The sequence below is a fragment of the Pantherophis guttatus genome, chromosome 2, assembly GCF_059756535.1.
Source record: "Pantherophis guttatus breed Tessera chromosome 2, ASM5975653v1, whole genome shotgun sequence".
In the NCBI taxonomy this organism is placed as follows: domain Eukaryota; kingdom Metazoa; phylum Chordata; class Lepidosauria; order Squamata; family Colubridae; genus Pantherophis; species Pantherophis guttatus.
In genome coordinates this window covers 72508557-72527054 of record NC_142064.1, presented here as the reverse complement: position 1 = coordinate 72527054, position 18498 = coordinate 72508557, and the positions used below count along the sequence as shown (strand labels likewise).

General features: G+C 36.0%; 1 protein-coding gene across 7 annotated transcripts in view; it reads right to left on the bottom strand.

The window, feature by feature from the left end:
- The window catches only part of KDM4C (lysine demethylase 4C), a 230819-nt gene that overhangs the window by 195259 nt on the left and 17062 nt on the right, over positions 1-18498 (bottom strand). For 4 of the 7 annotated variants that reach the window (XM_087886203.1, XM_060690502.2, XM_087886200.1 and 1 more), the window contains 4 exons: positions 14550-14595; positions 13575-13739; positions 8344-8519; positions 2302-2416 (listed from right to left, as the gene is read on the bottom strand). In XM_087886203.1, the coding sequence (XP_087742329.1) occupies positions 2302-2416; positions 8344-8519; positions 13575-13718 (435 nt within the window). In that variant the 5' untranslated portion in view covers positions 13719-13739; positions 14550-14595. The remainder of the gene's footprint in view (positions 1-2301; positions 2417-8343; positions 8520-13574; positions 13740-14549; positions 14596-18498) is intronic. The other 3 variants (XM_087886199.1, XM_087886202.1, XM_087886204.1) reach the window with 1 other exon arrangement.

Genomic DNA, 18498 nt, shown 5'->3' with positions numbered 1-18498 from the left:
TTGTATACTATTGCAATTATAGGAAAGTAAAAGGAAGATAAAATATATGTTTTATTATTTGCATTTATTATTAGACCACATGCCATAAGCCTCTAATAAAATGCTGCCCTTGCATTAGTAGGAGGTCATTCAGGCTGTTTAATGTTCTTTTTGAAGCCATCTCCTAAATACATACCTAACCGCAAAAACTAGGCAAGCACACCAGCTTTAAAACAAAAATATTTGTATGGTGTCAATATCCATACAATTTTGTAAATGTTTATTAGAAATCAGGGGCAAAGAAAGAGAAGCAGAGATCAGTCACTCACACTGTCAATTTTTTTCCCAATTAAAAAATATTTATATTAGACCCGGCTGGGCCTAAAGCTGAGTCTGCAGGCGTTAACAACATACAGCAGCAAGGAAAAAAACAAACTCTGGGGCATTAATCATGCCAAAACTAAAGTTGTCATGTTTACTAAAATATGTAGTAATTGGAAGTATAATTGGAAGCAAACAATATCAGTACTGAATAAATACACATTTCTTCAAATATTTAGGAGCCATTTTGTAATCTTCCCTGATATAGAAGAACCAAATAAAAGATGTCCAATGATACAGTCCTATTTGCTAGCTGCAGCAATAATAACTTCAGCAGTAAGATTCTTTAAATCCAAGTCTTATGGCACACAGCCTTGTATGTAAGTGTGTCTTCAGAAGCAATCCAGAATAAATTTGTAAGAGCTATCTTTTATGTCTCCAGTTGTATATCAAATGCTCTCTTGTGTCTAATAGCTGGTCCTTCTTTTATACAGACACATTTGAAAATCTGTTGGCTAAGGTACTGGTTAACATTAAACTGTATGGAAGACTCTCTTGAAGCTCTGCTTCACTGGCAAGGTTGTTTTACGTTAGAAGAAAAGCACACCCAAGTTGAAAAGATCATAAAGACTCATGATAAATCAAACCACTGACTGATCTACTCAGTTCTACTGAACCCAATTAGAGATGTCATGGATTGAAATGATTTTTTTGCATAGAATGTATATGATAAATCTCTGAGCTACAGTCCCAATGTTTTCAATGTCTACTGAACAAAAATGTAAAACAAAGACATGGTTTATGTTTAAATAACTTGTTGAATCACAACCATTTTAATTATGAGTTTATTAATTTCAAAGATTTCCATTTGCCCTACATATTCAAAGCCTTCTCCAAAACACTAAATAACGTCAAAATACATATATTGTGGCCACATTTTTTAAATGGAAGCTTCATAAAATAACAGTCTTCATTTATTATAGAAAATAAATAGCTTCCATTTGGATACCTAAATTGCTTTCACTTTTGATAAAACAATTCACATATGGTTTCATGTGAGTTGTATGAACTCACTGTGAACTATTTCCTTCCCTACCCTTTGCTTCCATTGCCTCATTTCTAAACAGCTTGTATTTCATCCATCATTGCTGAATATATGAAAATCCCTAATATGAATAAATATGGGAGATCATGATTCTAAATTTAGAAGAAATTTCAGTTAACAGCACATAATACTAATGATATCTATCCTTGTGCAAGGTTACCATCTGGTGGCTGATAGAGAAATAACCAGTCCAAAGTGCTTTTCAGATTAGATGTCTGGAAAGGCACAGGTATCAGAACATACTTTGTTAGTCTGAGACGGAACTGGCTATTTACCCCGTCAATCTACTCTTTTTCACTTTCCATGTGGCTACATTTACTTGAGAAGTGCCACATTTCTGATGAGACATCCATAAAGACCTGCTAATAATTTAGTATCTCCCATATGCTTTCCATTATTCTTTTTTTTCATTACTTTCTTCTGTCAATCTTTTAACCCAATTTTCCATAATTATGCCATCTATCAAAATTGCAGGGAGTTGTCCTTAAAGTCACCAGGAATCATGATTGACTTGAAGGCACAAGGAAAATATTTTAGAGACATCTGCCACTTACGCAACATATAGATGATTATTGAGACATGAAATCATAAGGAAATTATTATATAGCTTATTCCTTTCAAAGAAAACACAATAATGCCTGACCCAATTAAAGCTGTAATTTTTGCCAGCTATTGCTAAATAAAATTTTTACCATAAATTTGTGGTTATTATCTATTTTATATTTAAAACATCCAAATGCCAGATACAAGCACATTTCATAAAATATACCAGCTCATTTCATAAAATATACCGGCACTCAAAAGAAATGGACCATAGCTATATTCAATTTATGTTTCTTATTTGTAGTGAAAATATAACATTAGACAGTTTAGGAGGATACAAATAATGTGCCTACTTCGTTATATACGCTTCCGTTAATATCTGCTCCATAGATTGGTGCCACAAAAGTTAAATTTTTCCAGTATTTACGCTCTAAGTCTTCAAAATCTAAATGTCTCGGAGTACAATATCTGTAAAGGAAAAAGTGAAAAAAACAATGGTTTCAAAGAATTAGTATTTATATATATAAATGCTTTCTACTTGTATGACTAAACAAACTTTTAAATAAACCTTAGATTAACAAAGAACACTGTGTGTATGTATTTTGTCTATGTGCATACCAGTTGTGGGTTGCTACCGGTTCGCCCCAGATCGGGCGAACCGGTAGCGGCAGCAGCAGGAGGCTCTGCCTACCCAGATGTCTCTGCGCATGCGCGCCCATGAGTGAACCAGTAGCAGCTGAAATTGAAACCCATTACTGGTGCATACATATATGTGTCTGCCTATTAATCTTGAAAAATTGAAACGTATTTTAATCTTGTTGTACCAGTTACTATCAACTTTACATAAGTAGTAATTCTATCTTCCAGCTAATAAAAGTTATTTATTTTAATTTTTTAAAAATAGTTTTTATTGAATATTTTACATTTTTAAAACCAAAAACATAATAGAAAGATAAAAAAAGAAAAAAGAAAAAGAAAAAAAGAAGAGAACATACACATACACCAAACGGTAAAATACAAAACATAAATAACAACATTATATAATATTTTACAACTTTCTGCATCAATAATTATCTTTACTTTTAAATTCAATCTTCCTAATCATTCTCTTATTCTTGTATAACCATATTGAGCATTCTTATAAACTAAATTGTTATATATACTTGCATCCTATTTATTAACATAGTCAAGATTTTATCCTTGCCAGTATTCAATACTCTTAGGTTCCAATTAATCAAATTTCAATTTACATTCTTATTTCTATTTTTTTTATTTCTATTTTCTAGCAATGTATAGAATCTATTCCACATTTTATGCTAGTCCAAATCATATATTTATTTAATTTCCATTGTCATTTTATCCATTTCAGCACGTTCGAAGATCTTTTTAATTACTATTTCTTCTGGTGGTGTATTGATCTGTTTCCACATTTGCGCCAGAGCAATTCTGGCCACCGTTAGTATATGCAATGTTATGTAGTACAAACTTTTCTCCATTTTCTTATCAATCATTCCTAGAATGATCCAGTTTGAAATCAAACTTTTGGAGTGTAATCTCTTCTAACCATTTTATACCAAAATTCTGATTTTATACCAAATTTTTTTAACACCGGGGTACATCCACCACATGTGGTAGTATGTTCCTAATTTATGGCCACATCTCCAACATTTAGGTGATAGGTTGGAGTACATTTTTGCCAATCTCGCTGGTGCTAAATGCCATCTATAAAACATTTTATAGCTGTTTTCTTTATATGTTACTGCCATGGTCAATTTCTAGTTTTTTTTCCCATTTTCCAATTTTATAGTGTGTCCAAAATTCCTAGCCCAACTTATCATCATTTCTTTAACTGTTTCTTCTTCCAATTTATATCTTAATAGGTAATTATAAGTATTTGTAATCATTTATCTCCCTGGTCCTAATAATATTTTATCTAGTTCCAATTGTTCCTTGCTTATGCCAAATTGTTCATTATCTTTTTTAAATCTAGTTTTGATTTGTAAATATAACCACCATTCCAAATTTATTACTTGTTTTTTCAGGTCTTGTACTGATTTTAATTCTCCTTTTGTATCTAGTAATTCTATATATCTCACCATTTAGTCTAAATCTGTGGTATTTGGATATATCATTGCTTCCTTTGTAGACAACCAAATTGGGACCTTTGTATAGTGATTCTTTTTAATCTTTTCCCAAACTGTCAGTAGGGCATCTCTTAACATGTGTCTTTGAAAGTAGGTATGTGATTTATTTTTCCCATCCCAGAGAAAACCATGCCAACCAAGCTGGAGGTCATGGCCTTCTATCGTTAGTATTCATTTATTTTTGAGTTGTATCCAATCTTTAAGCCATGTTAGGGATGCCCCTTGGTAGTAAAGTTCCCATTCTGGTAAACTGAAACCTCCTTTTTTCCTGCTATCTTCCAGTAATTTGAATTTGATACGCGGTTTTTTCTCTGACCATATAAATTTTGATGTCATTTTATTTAATTGTTCAAAGAGTTTTTTCCCTAATTTTATTGGTACCATTTGAAATAGATAAAGTAACTTGGGTAATATGTTCATTTTGATTGTCGAAATTCTGCCAATTAATGATATTGGTAATTTAGTTCAATTGTCCAGATCTTTTTGTATTTGTAATATAAGTGTAGTGTAACTATCCCTCTTTATCATGGTACATTTTTCCGATAGCCAAATTCCTAAATATTTAATTTTCATTACTCTCAAGATTCCCAACTTCTCCTCTAGCTCTTCGTTCTGTCTGTTGGTTAAATTCTTAGTCAATATTTTAGTTTTGTCTTTATTTATTTTAAATCCTGCTACCATGTCAAATTGGTTTATATCTTATAATGAAGTAGGTCCAGATTCTAAAGGTTCCTCAATAATGCCAAATCATATGCAAATGCTTGGACCTTATATTCTTGTGGTTTAATTTTTAGTCCCTTTATTTCTGAATTGTCTCTAATTTGTGACATTAATGTCTCCACAGACAGAATGAATAACAGAGGTGATAGGGGGCAACCTTGTCTTACTCTTTTAGGTATCTCAAAGCTTTCTGTTTGTTCCCCATTTATTATTATTTTTGCTGTCTGTGTAGTGTATATGGCTCTAATCATTTCTGTAAATTTTTCTCCAAAATTCATTTTTATTAATTGGTTTATCATAAAGTCCCAATTTAAATTGTCAAAAGCTTTTTGTGCATCCAAAAATATCACAGCTACCTGTTTTTCAGGGTGAGCTTCACAGAATTCTAAGACGTTCATGATGATTCGTATGCTATTTTTTATATGTCTGTTGGGTAGGAATCCATTTTGATCCGAATGTATAATTTCGTTTAATATAATTTTGATTCTATCTGCTATTATAGCCATAAATATTTTGTAGTCAGCATTTAGCAATTAGATTGGCCTATAATTCTGAATCTTCTGTTGTTTGTTTGTTATTTTAATGTTTTACACTTTGTTCAGAATGCATTTTATTATTGTTCCATATAAAATTAACAACAAAATCCTTTTTCAAAAATTGCATAAGCTAAAGAAAAAAATGAAATGAAAATCCAACAGAGGTGTGTAGCTTTTTCATTCTTAAGGACACTAATTGAAACATTAGGTGCTGCACCAGAATCCTAGATATCATTGTTGATGGAAGGATGAAGGAAATGAGTTTTTCCCTTCCAGTAATCTTTTTTTTTCAGCAAAATTTACTTAGATCACTTGAGCGGAAGAGAAATATTCACCGTTTTCTGCCAGTGAACTTGGTTCAGTTTCCCGAGTTCTGACTGACAATTGGAAACAGATATTTTGCAATTTTCTCCCTAGGCTGCCAAAAGATCATGTACTATCATGAAGAGCTTTCCAGTGTGAGAATGCTTCCCATAAAGCACCAATCAATAGAGAGCTGAAACTCTTTGTCTAATTGTCAACTGCCACTCTCTTCATACCTCTTTCCAAGTTCTCTTAGTGTGCTGTACCATCTTTCTTCTACAGAAATATTTAGTTGATTGCTTACTTTAGGAGAATGCAAGTAAGTTAACTTCTATTATCACATTTCTAACATACAATGGCAAAAATGCCCACCCTCAGTTCCAATCAGTACTGTTAGTTACAGATCAAGAGGGCAAAGAATTGGGTTATAGCTGCAAGAACCTTGTCCACATGCTCACACTATCACAACAATTGAAATAAATTTCCTGGAAATACACATAAGATACACTGGACATCAGTAAAGAGGAGGTTGATTTTAGCTTTAAAGTACTGTGACAAGAATTATCATGGTAGGCAACTCAATCATCAAATCACATAAATTGCCATCATGCCAAATAATCCAAATTTATTTTCTAGTATGATCCTGGTATTTCAGGCAACTGAAATAGTTTTACTTCTCCTGAAAACTTATTATAGAACTTAGAGCAGTGATGGCTAACTTTTTTGCCATTGTGTGTCGGGGGGGGTGAGGGAGGTTCGCGCGCCCACACCCATAATTCTATGCGCCCTGTCCTGCGCATGCACGCGTAACCTCCCCTTCCCCGCCCCCCGCTCCTGGCACATGATGGCCTGGTAGGCCCATTTTTCTTTTCTTACCTGGCTCCAGATCCTCTCTATGCATCTGGGAAGGGCGAAAACAGTCTTTCCCACTCCCTCGGAGGCCCTCCAGAGGCTCCTAGAGAGGCTCTGGAGGCTGGGGACAGCAAAATATGTCACTTCCTGTCCCACCGGGAGTTGGGAAATGGGCCCTTTCAGGCCTCCGGAGGGCCTCCGAGGGAGTGGGAAAGGCTGTTTTCGCCCTCCACAGATGCATAGAGAGGATCTGGAGCCAGGTAAGAAAGAAAAACGGGCTTCCCCACCCACGCCCCAGGCCCTCCGGAGACAGGAAACAGCTTGTTTCCCTACTTCCGGTGGGCCCAGAAGGCCCAAAAATCAGCTGTCCGGCACATACATGCACGCCAGAGCTCAGCTGGTGCGCCCACTGATATGGCTACACGTGCCACCTGTGGCACACGTGCCATAGGTTCGCCATCAAGGACTTAGGGCTTCAAAAATCATTAGAAAGCTGTCTAAAAGTCTTACTGGTAGAGGTTCTCAAACTGGGGATCATAACTTACTGGAGAGGGCAAATTTGAGAGAAGTCATACTCACTCCCATTATGCATGAATATAGGTACTGTAGCATTCAGCCAAGTGCTACTACTGGACTGGTGAAGCATTGGATGCAAGTGCTATTGTTTTCCTTTGATGATGATATTTGTGCAAATATTTCAAACCATCCAGAGAGTCAGAGCCATCCAAAGTGACCTGCCCAGGATCAAGATGTTTTTGTCTAGTCTCATTTTCCACCTATTCAAAGATTAGCCACATCCTTTTCTTCGAATAGGCTGAGCTATGCTGTAACAGGTTAAATTGTACCAATAATGGACTCTCAGTGGAGCATCTGGAATGCTGGACCAGCAGACCTCCAGGTACTTTAAAAAAGAAGATGGTTGCAAAAGTCTCTCTTAGGTTAGAGCTTCTAGATAAGGCCCTTTCCTCAACAATAAATTGCTTATGGGCAAGTGGCCTCTCTTTTCCAATTTATTGTTTAACGGGAAACAGACTTCCAAGAAATGGACAAAGAACAACACAATCTTATTGCTAGGTTGACAGTAAACTCTCTCAAAAGGAAATCAATATGATCATTTAATACTTTATTAAGGTTAATAAAATTGTCCCTAGGATTCTGGCCTGAGTGAAATGGAACACAAATAAAGAAGCTTACTTCTGACTAAGAAAGTGAAAAAATATGGACAAATCAGAAAGAGTACTTCCAGCTGACAAGCCCAGTGTCTTAACTGCTGAGCCATCATGTAACATATGTGAACAACATATCTTCTAAAATTAACATTCTGGAAATCAACAATACTGTCTTGAGAAAATAGCTTTAAGTCACAGGAATAAAATGCAAAAAGCAAAGGGAATCTATTTATTAATATAAACTGAATGGAAAGATAAATGAATAAATCCATCTCACATCCTTCTTATCACAGTGTCATTCCTAGTAAATATTCTCTTACTGTGAATAAGTTGCTTAGATATCTAAGCAGAAGACCTCTATTCATTTATTTTTCCTAATCAAGAAACTTACCAAAAATCATAAAGAGCAATAAATCATTTATTCTGAATTTCAAGGATAAAAAGTTTGAATGCACCAAAGAACAGATAAACAAGTACCAAACAGAACATTTTTTCCAAGTAAGTGCCCTATTTTGACTTTATGGAGGGCTTTCCCACCATAAAATAAATGAGGCCAGGGTATCAGAAAAATATCAACTGAATTTAAATGTAATTAACAACAAATGTGGTTAATTAAATGTAATTTAAATTGTGCACCTTTATAAAACAAAGTATGGAATGAATATACCTACTTGTCACTATTAGCAAGTTGCCTAAATTCTTTCACAGTCATTGGCTTTTTTTGAATGTTGTATTGAGTGAATAGACCTGACTGACCAGTTACCATCTGTTGAATAGGAGCTGGAATCATCAGATCATCAATATCATCATAACTTTTTCTTGGCTTCCATTCCTTAGGAGGGATTACCTAGAAATTTAGAAGAAAATAAATTTAGTTTTAAACAACGAAGAGGAAATGTTACATTGAGACAATCTATATAAGTAAACCTAAGAAAATCACTTCAAAGTGTTCATGTAAAGATAGATTATATCTCCATAATATTAACCAAGTTGTTAATATAGCAATATCTGTGAACAGTTTATTATGCACTGACTTAAAGGTGGATAATGTTTAGACCCTTACTATTTCTTTTTTAAGACTGTATTTCTCTGTTATTTTACTTTTAAAATAAACAATTGTTGTCTGAAACAGGGGCCAGAATAAGCAAGACTGCTTGTTGGTAAATCTAAATTGCTCCCTGAGAGTCAATTCAGGAGAATAATGCTGAATAAAAATGGCACCCTTCTTAATCGAACTTAACGGCTCCCAATAGATTTTAAAATATATAATAAATCCATTACTTTTATGTCATTGTATTATGCATGTATTACCATCATTTATAACAGTATCACATTCTATGGACCAAGAGTAAAAGTTTTATGTTACAAAGAATCAAGAATAAACTCAATATGAGAATATTGCTTTTTGAAAAAACATCGTTTATCTGTTTACTGGTATGTCTATGTACCAACTGTAAGATTTTATTTAGGTTTAAATCTGGTGATTCAAAAACACAGTAAACAACAAATGTTTTTGATGATATTTACCAAGCAAGTGCTAACATTGCCTAGAGCCATGATGGTGAACCTGTGGCACACAGAGTCATATCTGTGGGCATGTGAGCTGTTGCCCTAGTTTAGCTGGAGCGTGCATGCACGCGCCAGCCAACTGATTTTCATTTGGCCGCACCCACACTGCCCCTCCCCTCTCAAGAGTGTCCACGCAGCCCATTTTGGATGCCAGGTAAGCACAGGGCTCACACGGAGGCTTTGGGAGGGCATTTTCAGCCTCCGGAGGACTTCCAGGGGGCTGGGGGAGGCCATTTTCGCCCTCCCCAGGCTCCAAGAAAGCCTCTGGAGGCTGGGGAGGATTAAAAACGTGCCTACCAGGCCCACCAGTAACCTTTTTGCCATTGTATGCCAAAAGCGGGGGGAATGTGGGGGGGTCGCATGCACATGCGCGGGGGTGCAGGATGGGCATTGAATTATGGCTGTGGGCATGTGCACACGTGACTCCCGTGACCCCCGTTTTTGGCACATAATGGCAAAAAAGTTAGCCATCACTGGCCCACAGGCTGTCATGTATGAATGGGTAGAAACAGTTTTTAACAGTTTTAAATCACTCAGATAGCTTTTGGTTTGTGACCTGAATTACTCCAAGGACATTCCTTCTTTCACTTTGAAGAGAGTTGTATACACTTGCACAATTTAGAAGCTTTTCTAAATTCACAACTCCTCCTTGTGGAACAAGTGACATCTGTGGCTAGAAAGGCTTTTGAACAGCTAGATTTTATGTGACCTTTCTTTAAGCAAGATGCCCTGCTCACAGTCATTCACGTTCCACTTACCTCCTATTTCAATGTTCAAATATCACATACATGTTCATCTGCCTGTCCAAATGGTTCAAATACAAATCCCATCTCTAAGGCACTATGATCTGATGGGTGTTCTTAAATGACTGCCCCCACAAGAGAATGTTTGCTTAAATGTATTGGCAGGCCTTGGTACATGAAACACTAATATCTCAGAAGAGTTTCAGAGGTGGTATTCAGCAGGTTCTGACCAGTTCTAAAGAACCAGTAGCAGAAATTTTGAGTAGTTTGGAGAACCGGTAAATACCACCTCTAACTGGCCCCACCCTCATCTATTCTCTGCCTCCTGAGACCCAGGAGGAAATGGGGATTTTGCAGTAACCTTCCTCTGGAGTGGGGAGGGAATGGAGATTTTACAGTATCCTTCCCGCCACGCCCACCAAGCCACGCCCAAGCCACGCCCACAGAGCCACTAGTAAAAAATTTGAATCCCAGCTTGATATAGTGTTTCCTAAGCACTCTTAATTCATGTTGGAATACGTATAGTTTTAGTTTAGTTTAGTTTTATTAAATTTATATACCGCCCTTCTCCCGAAGGACTCAGGGCGGTGTACAGCCGGAATAAAAACCAACAATATAAAAGTTAAAAACAATTTAAAATTATTAAATAGTTTGGCCCACAATCTAAAATAACATAAAATAACCCATTAAAAATAGTATTTTAGGCCAGCCCTGCTTGATGGAATAATAGTGTTTTAAGGGCGCGGCGAAAGGTACGAAGGTCGGGAATCCGATGAATCTCCGGGGGCAGCTCATTCCAGAGGGTAGGTGCCCCCACAGAGAAGGCTCTCCCCCTGGAGAGCATGAAAGACACTGTCTAACCAATGGCACCCTGAGGAGACCCTCTCTGTGGGAGCGTACTGGTCGGTGGGAGACTATCGGAGGCAGAAGGCGGTCTCGTAAGCATCCAAAAAGTTGTGATTCGATGTTAATGCCTTATTTTACTGCAACAGAGAGAGTCGGAAGTCAATGCTTCTTTTCTTTTTCTTATCCTTCCTCACTTCTCTTTCCCCTTTTCCTCCTCACTGCTTTTGTTTACTTTTGTATTTTGTATTGTACAATATTTTATAACTCAATAAAATGTTAAACTGGAATACACATAGCATCATGATATGCTATGTATGGTAGTTGCAAGCATTGTAGGAAAAGAGGACATACTGTAGATCCAGGAGAAACTCAAGCATAATAGAGGCATCATCATAAGACCTATGCTACAGTAATGACAGAATACAGCAGGACATGGACTACATCCAACGAGCTTTTTTGGGTTGTTGGATACATTTAATAGTTCTCACAAAGGTCAGATTCCATTGGTATACATAATGCAAGTTTGGGTATTATTCAAATTACCTGGATTCATACTGAGTTTGTAATTACCATACTTTAAGCAGCACTATGCTAAGGTGTCCGCTACACCAGCATTCCCCAACCTTTCAGGTTGGCAGCCCATTGCGGTGGGCGGAGGTAAAGGGTTTGTGTGAGGGGCACGTGCTCATATGAGTGGGGCTGCGGGCGCCGGCACCCATCAATCGCACAAGTGGTGCTGCATGCCCACATGCCAGCCCACCACTCACACAGCCCTGTGTGAATAGGCCAGAGCCCAGTAGTGGGCCACAGCCCACAGGTTGGAGAACCCTGCACTACACTATCTAACAATACTTGTTTCAGTCATTGTTACAGTCTGTCTCTTGAAAAAGCCAATAACAGTCTTTCATGCATTCATACAGATGTATATGCTCTTACAAGTAAGATTTCATCTTCCAAATGTTGAGACAAATAACACTTCCTTCTTGCAGGCTAATTCTCATTGCCTTAAATGAGGCATTGATGAGATCTTGATTTCAGAAATCAATTTTGCCTCCAACCACTTTGAGCACGCTTACATATCTAATATTTCATTGGTCAAGAAACTAGCACTATAGCTTCAGAAGTGCTTATATGAAATGGCTTGTCTTGTTCCTTTCCAGTCTGGGTTTAGATTAATATAGGGCATGAAGACTGTCATGGTCACTCAGGTAGATTATATATATTTGGAGAGAAATGGGATAATGTAAATTTTTGACACTTTTGAATCTCATTGTATCTTGGAGAGTTTGGAAAAGTTGGGGAAGTCTCCACTTTGTAATGATTCTATTCATACTACTCCACGAAATAACAGAAAATAGTACCAAGAAATTTCTGGTTAATCCCAAGAGAATTATCTGAGTGTTCTGCTCATTCATATATCTCTATTCAGCTTCTAAGAAAAAGCTATCAGATGCACTTCTTTCTTGTGATTTTGGGATTACATCTCAGCAGAACCTATGAGCATTTCCACAATGTATTTTGGTAATGGGTTATTGTGCTAAAATAGTACTGCTAAGTATGGTATTATATAAACATTTAGTAGAAGCTTTTAAGATGTGAATGCAGACAGTCCTCAATTTATGACAATTGAGCCCAAAATTTATGTTATTGAGTTTTGCTCCATTTTACAACCTTTCTTGCCACAGTTTTAATTTAATTTAATTTAATTTAATTTCCAATTTATATACCGCCCTTCTCCCTGAGGACTCAGGGCGGTGTACAGCCAAGATAAAAAACATAGGATACAAATATTAAAACATTTAAAAATATATATAAATTTTGGCCCGAAAGTTAAGAATCACAGACTAATTAAAAGAATTTAAAAATTTTAAAAATTTGTTAAGTGAATCGCTGCAGTTGTTAAATTAGTAACATGGTTGTTAAGGGAATCTGGCTTCCTCACTGACTTTGTTAGAAGGTCGCAAAAGGTGATCACATGACCCCAGGACATTGCAAGTATCATAGCAATAGCAACAGAAATAGCATTTACTTATAAATTGCTTCATAGTGCTTTACAGTACTCTGTCAACTTGCAAAGCCATAAGCCATAAGGGGAGAACTGATGGAGCTGATTGATTTCCCTAACTGAAACTACATTTCACAAATGCCTTTCTATAGATTGTGTCCTAGGTTACTGGAGTCAGTAGGAGGGCTTTGGGTTTCACAGCCCGCCAACGTAGTCATTTGGAGAATTTGATTTATGACATGGCCAGGGAAGGGGAAGACAGGGTCATGGGGGACCGTAAATCTACGTAAGGTCTGTTCTAACTGCATCAGAGTATTGCCAGAATGGTGCTCCTAATAAATGACTGTATTTCTTTTGAAGTTTGGCTCGTGGCTCATGAATTAATTAGGGCATCTTTCAGAAACTTCACACACTTTCTAAATGGTTTACAGAGTCAGCATATTGGAAGACTGAGTCAACCTTGACCTGGTCAGGATTGAACTCTTGGCAGTAGGCAGAGTTAGCCTCCCTACTGCCAAGCACTGTGCCATCAGAGTCAAATGCCAAGCATCCAAATTTTGATCACGTGACCATGGGGATGCTGCAATGATCGTAAGCGTGAAAAACAGTCATAAGTCACTTTTTTCAGTGCCATTGTAATTTCAAGTTGGGACTAAACAAATTGTTGCAAGTCAAGAACTAGCTGTAATGTAGTAACATTCATTGTTCCTCCATCTAGAATGTTTTTTTAAAAAAGTACCTTTGCTAAACCAGCACGATGAGCACCTTTTGATTCCATATACGCCAAGTATTTGTTAAAATCCTTGAATTCATCCATTGTCGGCTGAAATGTCATAATTTTACAGCTTGGATTTGGAGGGGAATCCAAAGATTGAGCAGCCATGGCTGCTCAATGTTAGACCTGCTGATAAAGGAAATACATATTGATTATTGAGCTCTATTTGAACAAAACATTATAAATGTATTTTATCTAAATTTAAATTTCCATTTTTAAAAGTTCTATTTTTATGATGATTTTATACAATACCTTCAAGATAATATGAAGAGGCCATTAAAACCAAAACAAGCTGAAAGAAAATAGTAGTTAATGGCCAGAAAGTCTAAAAATTTAATCACCATTAATTCCATGACTTTACATCTAAGCCTTCAGTATAATTCTATTCTACATGCAATTATATTTATCTAGGATTCAGTCTCTAAACAAGTTTCCTAGAATTCTCAGGTCAATCCCTATGTGTGCAGTAATCACTTTGGGACATAAATACAGAGATTCAGTAAACCAGTCTAAAGAAGAAGGTTAGATCACCTCCAGGTTAACCCAGTCTTTGATGTAGAATTTTACATTTCAAATGGGCCAATTTAACTGAACCACGCACAACTTTTCTATTCTCTGTAATAGTTGAAATATACCTTTTATGCTTCAAGGTTGGCAGATGGTATGAAAAAAATAATTTCTGAAAATTTTTCCACAATGGCCATTGCAGCTACAAAATTTGCCTTTGAACCTATCTGAATGTATTCTATAGAATATTTTAAAAAGCTTTCCACAACTGAAATGTCCGTCTTGCCATATTTTTGAAGGGATTAATAGACCCATGAAGTAAAAAAGCAAATGCAAAATTTATTTTATATAATTCCTGTGGCTAAGAAGTCAAACTATTTTAAAAATTTATATATCTGGTGAGGAAAATGGTAGAGGAGTTATACATTTTACCTGCCAATTCTGTATTTTCTTCTATTTCAACTCAGTTTTCTTCTCCCTATGGATTAGGGAAGAGATGAAAGAAAAGAGATAAATAAAACATTTACATTACTGCATAAGTAATAAAACTTCCACAGATTTTCAATATATAAAATTTGCTTAATTTAAAATGTGTTCATAAAATTGTTCTAAATTAAAAAACAATCTAAAAGCACTCAGCAGGTGAAACAAGCACTCAGCAAAACCAGCTAAGAGGAACTAGCAAGAGACAGTTGAAATTACATCAGAGATTTTGTAATGTCAAAATTATTAACTCTGATTTGTCAGAAATAATGTACAGGTAGTCCTCAATTTACAACCATTGATTTAGTGAGTGAGTGATATTACAACGGCACTGAAAAAAGACTTATGATTGATTCTCACATTAACATCTCGACTGTTGCACCACTTCCCCAGGTCACATGATCAAAATTTGAGCACTTGGCAACAGGCATGTATCTACAACAGTTGTAGCCTTCCAGAGTCACGTTATCATCATTTGCAACCTTCCTAGCTGGCTTCTGATCAGCAAAGTTAATGGCGGAAGCCAGATTTACTGCCTTGGCTATGTGATTTACTTAACAACTACAAAGATTTGTTCAACAACTATGACAAAAAAGATTACAAAATCAGGCATGACTCACTTAACAACTGCCTTCTTTAGCAATGGAAACTCTGGCTGTAAGATGAGGAATACTTATAATTGATGCCCAACAAATTTATAAAATTATTCTAATATCTATCAGATTTGATTAATACACTTGATTAAAATATTGACATCTTACACGTAAGTTGCAATAAGTTACTTAATTTTGATTTCTTCAATATTCTATCATAGCAGTGACAAAAAAATCATGTAGTTAAATGCCAAAACTGTTTTGATAAACTGCTAGGCTATGAGAACTGAAAAAAATAACAAGAATAGGTAGGTTTATTATAGGTATCTTATATATTTGTATCTCTGCTTAAACTAAGCAAAATTATTTACTGGCACATTTCTATTTTCCAAGCACATTTATTTAACTTTAAAAAGTTATCAAACAAAAAGAAAAGAAAAATCTATTTAAAATATTATATCAAAAATTCTAAAGATATATGTCTCATTTAATCCTAATAGTTTCGGTTCCCATTGACCTGACAGTCATGGTGATTCTCCCACAGACTCTCTTAAACAAGACATAAAGGCCTGAGATACTATCCAGCTCCATATTGAGTAGTTTGATGCAGCACAAATCAACTCAAGCATAGAAGCAGCAGTCTAGTTTCAAAACTATTTGCCCACAAAATCTTCTTCTTTTGCTTATGTGCTGACAAAATGACAGGAACACCTGGACACTGTGCTCATTCTCAATTTCCTTTGATGGCCTCTGGTATCACATTCATTTATTTATTTGTGGTTTCAATCAGCTAGAACTCTAGGCATTAGAGAGCATCCAAACATTGATAAATACAATGCAATATAACAATAAATGGTAATATTACACAGTTTATTCTTCTGGATAAAACTTGAGGGTTGGGGATGAAGGGTGTTTCTATTCCTGACAGTTTTTTTACATAGTCCCTGTGTCCTGTCTTAGAGATAGTCTATTTACATATTTTCACACCACTTTACGCCCAGGTTACTCCAAATATTTCCTGTGGAAACATTCCTCTGTGCCAAGATTCTGATTTACGTGAGTGACCTGAAAGGCTCCAACCTGCTTACTGCTACACTGCTCCTCTCATCTGGCCTCATGTAACTCCTTGGCCATTTCTCCTTTGGCTGTTGAGAGAAGAGCAACGTTTCTTCCAGAGGTGGGTTTCAGCAGGTTCTGACCAGTTCTGGAGAACCAGTAGCGGAAATTTTGAGTAGTTCGGAGAACCGGTAGTAAAAATTCTGACTGGCCCCATCCCCATTTATTCTCTGCCTTCCGAGTCCCAACTGATTGGGAGGAAATGTGGATTTTCAGTAATCTTCCCCTGGAGTGGGGTGGGAATGGAGATTTTACAGTATCCTTCCCATGCCACGCCCACCAAGCCACGCCCACCAAGTCATGCCATGCCTACCAAGCCACACCCACAGAACCGGTAGTAAAAAATTTTGAAACCCACCACTGATTTCTTCCCTATTAATACTGACTTCCACAGCCTCCATCTACCCTTTGCTCTATGCTTACTGTCAGAGGAGCTAGAAACAAGAAAAGGGATTCTTTCCCCTCTCTGGTCTCTCTTCAATGCCCTCCACTCCAGTGCAGATCCTTTGCCATCTACCATCATGGTGATTCCTTCCCTTATCTCCAAACTTTCTAGAATTACTGCTATCATTCCCAGTAATAGCAGCAGATGCTTTCCTGCTCTTAACTGAGGGCAGCAGTTTTGCTGGTCTCATATTTGAGGCATGGCCAAAAGATAGTTGCTAAAGCAATGGTTTTCCACTGTCCTCCCATTGTTCTCCCCTTATAACTAAGGATATAGGAAAGAGCCCTAGAGTTGTTTTAGAAAGAGCTGCAGTGTGACTATTCATCTCCTTATATTTTGAGAAATGCAACAGAGTTCCATATTGCCTCAATATAAGTGCTAAGCAATATCATACGGAGATTTAGCATTATTGCAAGATAAATTAAACTGATGTTAAGATTACTAACAAACCAGAACATTACTTTTGGTTTAAAAGATTTATTAAGACTTATTTAAATTTTTTAATAAAAATCATGCATGGAAAAAAGAATCCTGAAATCTGCTACTAGACCTTTGTGGAAAAGATAAAGACAATTTGTTCTTTTACTACAAACTAAATGTTACAATCCTTTCACAAAAATCCATACATGGTAACTTCAGCAACAGTTAAAACAGGAGATCATTTTGCTGCATCTTATTGAAATTATCTCTCAGAAGTATTAGGCATTACAGCATTGTCACCAAATATAAAAGAACAATCCTTCTGATTATTGCATTTCTCATAAATCTTAAAAATGAGGTTTCTATTTTAGTAATTAGCACTGGGGTAAAACACTAACAGTAAAACATCTTGTATCATTCTTTTCTAAGTGTTTTTGTAAATCCATTTGAACTGTATTGTTTATTTAAAGATTCTTACCATTCCAAAAAACAAAAAAATCTCAAACATATTTTAAATTCTCTTAAAATATAAATAACTACCTCTTCACTAATATTTTTGTACATTCATTTTCATGAATTAATACATATTTAAGCAAGGAGCGAATAGATACATAACAATAATGCTGCAATGCAATGCAATGCACTGCAATGCAATTGCAGGTCCTTCTTCTGTGTTTACCCTATATTTTTAATATGCTACTTATGAGTAATTTCATACGGGCTGTGCATTTCTATCTGTATCAAGCCAAATATATTTATGCAAACTTCTGGAAGCCTTGCTCCTTTAGCAGAAATAAGGAAATATAATTCAGTATGTGATCCACATTAAACCCCTCTCAGTATTCCTTGGTTCAGTCCATAGTTTATAGAGGTACTACAAATAAGTAATACACAAAATCTGCAGTGATATTAGTTGTTTCCTTCCTAATTATCTGTTTTGCATTGTCAATGAATTTATGAATACTTTTCAAGAAACATCATATGTTGAAAATGCAGTAAGTAATTTATCTGTACAAAAGTATATTAACTTTATTTCTCATGCAACCCTAAAGAAAATGTTCTGAATGTGTTCTAATAAACACTAGAATCCCAAAATCTTCCCCCAAGGATCTAAAAAGTCAGAAAATTAAAATAGATCTTATAATACCCACAACTAAGACACTGACTGACCAATTCATTTCAAAATTATTAATAACAGACCTTGACACTTTGGTGTATGATTGCAATTTAACTATTATATATTTTTGTATCTAGACTTTCCTATTTTTCAATTTGCAGCCCAAATCTTAGAGAAATTGTTCAAAGACGGTAAGTGAACAGTGAA